Raw genomic sequence first — 7,201 nt, 5'->3', positions numbered from 1 at the left:
GCCCAGTACTGGACGCAGTACTCCACAACAGTGGCCTGACCAAAGTCGCATAGAGGGGGAGTAACACCTCTCTGGACTGGCTTGAGATGCATCTTTGGATGCATGACAAGGTCTGGCTGGCCTTGCTGGCTGCAGTCTGGCATTGGCAGCTCATGTTCATCTTGGAGTCGGTAATGACTCCGAGATCCCGTTCCGCCTCTGTGCTTTCAAGAGGGGAATTCCCAGCCCATATGTCTGCTGTGGATTCCTTCTCCCAAGGTGCAGCACCCTGCACTTGTCCACATTGAACCCCATTCTATTCACATCTGCCCACTTTTGTAGTCTGTCTAAATCTAGTTCCAGACGCTCTCTCCCTTCAAGTGTGTCCACCTCACTGCACATCTTAGTGTCATCAACAAACTTGGACAGCGTGCTTTCCCACCCCCTCATCCAAGTCGCTGATGAAGATTTTAAACAATGCAGGCTTGAGGGCCAAGCCCTGGGGGACCCCACTGCTCACATCTCGCCAAGTTGAGTATAACCCGTCCACCACTACTCTCTGGGTGCGTCCCATAGCCAATTTTTTACCCATCCAACTGTGTAGGCACCAATGCCACAGTCGCCTAATTTATTGATGAGGATGGGGTGAAAGACAGTGTCAAAGGCCTTCTTAAAGTCTAGAAAGACTACGTCCACGGCAACACCATCATCCAAGGATTTAGTCACCTTGTCATAAAAGGCAACCAGGTTGGTCAGGCAGGACCTGCCTTTGATGAACCCATGCTGATTGCCCCTGAGCATGATCTCCCCTTCTGGCTCCCACAGATGTGCTCCTTGATGATTCTCTCCAAAATCTTCCTGAGCACCGAGGTGAGGCTTACAGGTCTATAGCTACTTGGGTCCTCCTTCCTCCCTTTCTTGAAAATTGGGACCACGTTAGCCAGTTTCCAATCCCCCAGCACTTGGCCAGATGACCATGAATGCTCATACAGCCAGGCCAAGGGCTCCGCAATGACCCCTGCCAACTCCCTCATCACCCTTGGATGGAGGGCATCTGGACCTGCAGATTTAAAAATGTTTAGCTCTTCCAGAAGATCCCTAACTACGTCTGTACTGACTGAAGGCTTGACAGAGCTATCCCTGAGATTGTCCCTATCTCTGGTAGGTAGGATGTCCCAGTCCCTGTTCAAGAAAACAGAGGCAAAAAAATTGTTGTCTTCTAGCATTTCGCCAACTGTTGGAATGAAACATCTTTAAAAGAGTAGAGAAACACCAGAGTTTTTAGGACAGGAAACAAAACATACCTTAGCCAACTAAAATGGCAGAGGCTTTTTCAGCCACAAAATATACTTTCTCACCTTGGAATTTGGTCATAAACCTAACCTCTAAACTTGTCATAAGTGATGTAGTCATTACTTCACCTTGTAAGTGACTGAAATCATGGCATCAGAGCAAACCAGCTGCCATGGTAGCTGGAACTTCCAATAAAATGAGTACTGTTTCTGGCCTGAAGTATGTTGTATCCTGCCAAAAGGCTGATTTGATTTGAAGTCAGTGGCTAGGATGTTCTACAGAGACCCAGCATAAAACTGTTTATAGTGTTTTCTGCTGCACTTTGGCTAGTCTGATTCAAGTTTGTGGTTCATCAGAATGCTGTGTCTGCTGCTTTTTCTAGAAAACAAAACAAATTTCTATGCATCCATTTCTCTGCCTTAAAAAAGAAAAGTCCTCCTTGCTTGTCTTACAAAAAGCTACAATTTAACAATCTGCAACTAATTGTTTCCCTTTCAAGCAGCCAAAGGGCGTTTACTTCCAGAGGCCCTCCTGTCGGAGAGATTTCTTCAACCCCAGCTTTATTTTAGTCATTCCCATTCCTCAGCTAATTTCTTGTAGAGGTGGGTTCTCTGTCAAGACCCCACATGGGCTGCATCAAATGAAGTAGCTGTAGCTTCTTCCACCATGCTATAGCCAACTTCATAGTATGTTTGGTGTATAATATCACACAACAAAGCTACCAGTCTGTATGTAGCATAAACTTGTGTTCACAGGCCTTTCCATGACTGCTTGGCAAATCAAGGGTTCTTAAAGGCAGCAAACGAGTATAACTGTCTGCTTCCTGACCCACACAGTCCACTTTAAGGAAGAAGGAGGACTAGTAAGTTGGCCTCCTTGCATTCATGGAGTGAAGCAAGCATAAAAAGAACAGCACTCTAGATGTGAAGTTTTCTTGCTGAACTGTAACCACTGTTTTTTGAGTTTTTTACTTGGAGCACAGAAGACTTTTCATGTGGTAGATAGGAGTTAATTACTTTGTAGTTGGCATATCAACTAATAATCATAAAGTGGCACAGATTATTACTACTGCTCATAGCTGACTGAGAGTTAGAAATGGCAGACAGAATGGTAGCCAAAATTTTCAGTGTGCATCATCCAAAGCTATAGTTAGCTAAGGAGTCAGGTTTTTTTTGTGTGGTGTGTTGTTGTTGTTAATTTCTGTAAAAAAAAAAAAAAAAAAAAAAACCAAGGGGAAATTGAATGCATTTAGCTGTGAAAAACAGAATTATCTTAATAGGATAAGTATCTGCCTTTTCTGTAAGAGCACCAGAACTTGAGCCCAGATCCTTTATTTACTCAGTGTCAGCGTGACTTGTCTGGTTAAATTCCTAGTTTTGGACCAGAGAGTGGAAAGCCACATACCTGGATTTTGAAATATGTCAGACTAAGCAAGCAGTAATAGTCCACTCTTGGAAACTGAGGCCATTCTGACATCCCTAGTGACTGTCTAGGTCGGGGCTGTCCAACTGCCCCATGCAGCCCCTGAAGGGTTAAGTTGTGGCCTCTGGGCTCCTGCCTGACTACTGCTCCCCCCCCCCCCATTGCTTTGGCTGCAGCAGCATCTGGAATCTTCGGGCTCCCCCTCGCTCTGGCTTTTTCTGAGGGGCAGTGCAGCATGGTTGAAGGTGAGCCTGTAAGCATTTCATTCAACAGCTTGTCTAAATCTATCCCAACCATGCAGTTGGTCCAATAAAATAACTGCCCACAAAAATCCTCGCTTCTTGCATATTTCCTAGACCTTCATGGCTACAGCATCACTCCAAGACTACTATTTCCTCATTGCATTGTTTTCTGTTTTTTGATCTTTTTTTTTTTAATTTTAGTGACTAGCTTTTATTTATCTGCAATCTCTCTGTCTTCCGAGGCAGTTCACTCTTGCCTTCAGGTGCATCTACTTGGTAGTTCCTATCAGGAGATATGCAGTATCTGAATTTTTTTCATCTGATATCCTTCCCTAGGTATGGCTTATCTGGCAGTGATGTTCTCGATAATGTAGCATATGCTCGAGGGTTTAACACAGACCATCAGACCCAGCTCCTGTATCAGGCATCTGCTATGATGGCAGAATCAAGGTAACAGTTGACATAAGCAGAAATTATTTATACACTTTAAATGACAACACTGTAAAAGCTGTCGTAACTGCTGAAAAAAATTAAGTTAACTTTCCTAGATGCATTTGCTTTCTTAATTGCCAGACAAGGGCAGCTATTAAAGTCTAGTCATTCCACAGCAGGTGGGATCAAGCCAGTGAATACTGCATTCAGCTGTAAATGCTTCTTAATTGGTATTCTGTCTCTAGTCAAATTCTGCATGATTCTCATAAGAATCTAGCTAGAGCTTCTGGCTAAAGCAGTGGTAGCTTAGATTAGCACCTTTTCTCTGTAACTTGCTACAACCATAGAATGATTTGTAAAGACTAGTTCAGAATCATTTTTAGCACTATTTGTTAAATTCAAATGTATGGAATGGTGGGTTTTTTTTTGGGGGGGGGGGGGTTGGTGCTTAAGCAATGCTTCAGAGGACAAATACTATTAAGGCAACTAAATTGGTCACGCCTTTTGAGGGTGGGGGGTTGGTTTTGTTTTGTTTAAGAAAAAAGCTTGCAGTACAACCAGTGGATTGTGATGGCTTTGGTTTATAATTAAAATCATGAGTTTCAATTGGAGAGAGAGACCAATTGGAACAGGAAACTTCATTAAAGGCTTGATCCTCAAAGTTGCTGATATGATTTATTAAATCTAGGTGGATTTTTTGGAGCACTTAAGTATATGCTTATTTTCTAACCATATGAAAAATGTTTTGGACTCTCAGGGACTCCACATGTTCTTAACTGGATTGGTCAGTACTCAGCAGCTCACAGGATCATGTTTTAGTGGTACAGAATCCACAGCCTCCATCCTGCTCCATCAGTTCTTAGCCCTTAATTGTTGTTCAGGTCCTGTACTACTTCAGCTTCCTCGTATGTCACAGAATGGGAGTGGACCCCACTGACCTTAACTGTATTATGGAGATTGATCAATAAATTGGGTTAATAAGTACAGCGCCACTTGAAAATGTATTGGGCTGGTGCCAATTCTCTCCACTTGCTAGACCTGATCAGTTCACAATGCCACCCTTAAGGCAAGAACTGATCTAAGTGCCAAGTAATAGTGGCTTTTGCTAGTAGCGCTCTCACTGTTAAAATAAATGAAAGCAGTAGAGGACAGGTGGATTGTCCCTAAAACTAAAATGATGCTACCCAAGATATTTAGATTACTTTTAAAAAGACATTCCCGCAATACAAGTTATACTACTTTAGCAAGATTCCTCATAGTTGGAAGGGGGACTTGCATTGACCTATCTTTCCAGTTCTAACCATGATGTGCTGGGCACTCTACAAACCAAAGACCTGGTTCCTGCCTTGAAATGTTTGAGTCAATAATATGTATATATGATATCCTCTAGGTATGCATTGCTGATAGTGGACAGTGCCACAGCCCTTTACAGAACTGATTACTCTGGCCGGGGTGAGCTGTCAGCCAGGCAGATGCACCTGGCTAGATTTCTGCGGATGTTGCTTCGACTTGCAGATGAGGTAAACTCTCTGTGGGCTCTGTCTTTTGTCATTCTCCATGTAACTCCATTACCTCCTGACTTTTTCCATGGATTTCTTCTTACTGATCTTTCTTCATGAAAGGATTATCTATTTGTTGTTACAGCTATTTCCAGTTGCTTTGTGGTGGGGGTTGAGTAGATCTCATCAGCTCTAGGTACACAGAGGACTGTCTAGAAAGGAGATCTGGATATTGGAGAGTATCTTTTTCTTGTATACTTGGTAGAAAAGAACTTGACTTTTGTACCTCTTTCCTGCTAGTTTGGTGTGGCAGTTGTTATCACAAACCAGGTGGTAGCACAAGTGGATGGAGCAGCCATGTTTGCTGCAGACCCTAAAAAACCTATTGGAGGGAACATCATAGCACATGCCTCAACCACCAGGTAAAAGACTACAGCACCACTTTTCCCTTGTATTACTGTGCATAGGCCTTTTGGAATTACTGACTTGACACTTGCAATTTTTTAATACAGAGCTGATATAATTTCTTGTCTGCTTTTTCAAAAGCCATGGAAATCTTTGAACACTGACAACTGGCTTTTATTTTTCTTTAATGCAAAAACATTTGTGTAGTATTGTACAGTACTCCTAAAGCTTTGCAGATCCCCCAGTAAGTTGGATCTTGTGCCATCAAAAGCTTAATGTTAACACATTTTTTTTTTTCTCTGTTAGGCTGTATCTGAGGAAAGGTCGAGGTGAAACCAGAATATGCAAGATTTATGACTCTCCTTGCCTTCCTGAGGCTGAAGCTATGTTCGCTATTAATGCTGATGGTGTTGGAGATGCTAAAGACTGAGAAACCCATTCCATTTCATTTGTAACTTAAGTCTTCTGGCCACAGGAGGCTGCATTCTCTTTATGATCCCAACTCTTAGTTGCTACCTTGCAGTTACCATGGAAAGGCTGTCTGAGGAAACTGTCACAGCTTAGCGGATGCATCTGGGACGCATCAGGTGCAGCTAACTGGTTGGTGGAATATTTTCTTGGGGCTGCAGTTGTATAACACTCTAACATGGTTTCTTCAGAATATGCAGGGGACTTGTGACCTCCATAGGCATCATTCAACAATAACTGCTGCCAAGTTGGATCCTGAGGTGGATATAATGCAGTAGTGTTGTGACTGCACTTCGCAACAATTCACAATTTTGCAAGGTTCGTGGGTTTGTCAAGTGCGAAGAGTACTAACTTAAACATTTTTCCAGTTTAATGATTAATGACAAAAAAGCAAAACAGTGCTGCAGATTTAAAAGTATAATAATGGTGTTTCAGATTGATCACAATCTATATTTCTTCTACTACTCATTTGTTATCGATACTGCAAATAAGCTGTTTTTTTGTAAGTAGCTATTTTTTTCTTTTATCTCAGAACTGTATGAGAATCCTGCTTTTAATAAAGAGTTGTGAAAAATACTGATTTATATTAGTGGTCTCAGCAAGATATCAGTTAAGACCAGTGGGGTTTTCAGAATTGGCAAAACTGCTTTTGACAATGCATTTTCCCATAGAAATCTCCTAAGAACCAGCTAGTGACTCTGTTCAGCTTCTGAGACTTCATAAGCTTGCAGTTTGAATTTGGTTTGATGTGAGAGAATGTACTTCAAGAAAAGGCGACTTTATGAAGATGGGTGGTGGTGCTGGCTCTCCATTTCCCAGTAGATAACTACTTAGCTTTATTATGTAGCTTCAACTGCACCAAAACGTAAAATGTCATCTTCCCCCCCCACCCCAGTCTCGTTAAGTATTTTATTCTTTCCTCTTTATGTGTTTTTAAAATGTTTATCATCATAGAATGTCAATTATTTGGACCTCCTTGTCTGTTTGCGCTGCATGATTAAATTCACCCTAAATGCAAATCTTCCTGTTTCTAAACCTAACTTTAGATATGATGTGCTCCTGAAATTCTTACCTCCAGTGGTATGAAATTGTTGACCTGCAGACCTCTGGTTTCCTAATGGTCTGAAACAGACTTTTACATCTAGCTGTAAAACCTGTCAGTTTTAAGCACTCAGAGAGTGGAAGTAGAAAGAGGTTTTCAAAAGTACCCAAGCAAAAGTCAGGGGGATATAGGCTCCTGATTTGTAGAGGTGGGCATGTGTGTGTAATCTGTACAGCTGAGCACTTCCCCGCCAAAGTCTATGTTGCTTGTTAAACAGGCTATTAACCTTTTTTTTAAATAATAATCCTCCTTAAGAGATGTTAAATACTTAAATAAGCCTGTTGTCAACCTTTCTTTCATCCTTAAAGCAAAACTGACATTCCTTCCGTACAGCACATAGTTTCATAGTTTCTAGGGTC

The 7,201-nt window shown here is 41.9% G+C and overlaps 1 protein-coding gene across 2 annotated transcripts in view; it reads left to right on the top strand.

Annotated features, from left to right (window-relative positions):
- RAD51 (RAD51 recombinase) overlaps positions 1-6,759 on the top strand; it is a 15,727-nt gene extending 8,968 nt beyond the window's left edge. For both annotated transcript variants that reach the window (XM_019552240.1, XM_019552239.1), the window contains 4 exons: positions 3,273-3,386; positions 4,759-4,888; positions 5,168-5,289; positions 5,579-6,759. In XM_019552240.1, coding sequence (XP_019407785.1) covers positions 3,273-3,386; positions 4,759-4,888; positions 5,168-5,289; positions 5,579-5,702 — 490 coding nt within the window. In that variant the 3' untranslated portion in view covers positions 5,703-6,759. The remainder of the gene's footprint in view (positions 1-3,272; positions 3,387-4,758; positions 4,889-5,167; positions 5,290-5,578) is intronic.
- Positions 6,760-7,201: the final 442 nt, after the last annotated feature.

This window comes from Crocodylus porosus, unplaced genomic scaffold (assembly GCF_001723895.1).
Source record: "Crocodylus porosus isolate Cpor-Errol unplaced genomic scaffold, CroPor_comp1, whole genome shotgun sequence".
NCBI classification, from domain to species: Eukaryota; Metazoa; Chordata; order Crocodylia; family Crocodylidae; genus Crocodylus; species Crocodylus porosus.
This window is presented reverse-complemented; position numbering and strand designations above follow the sequence as displayed.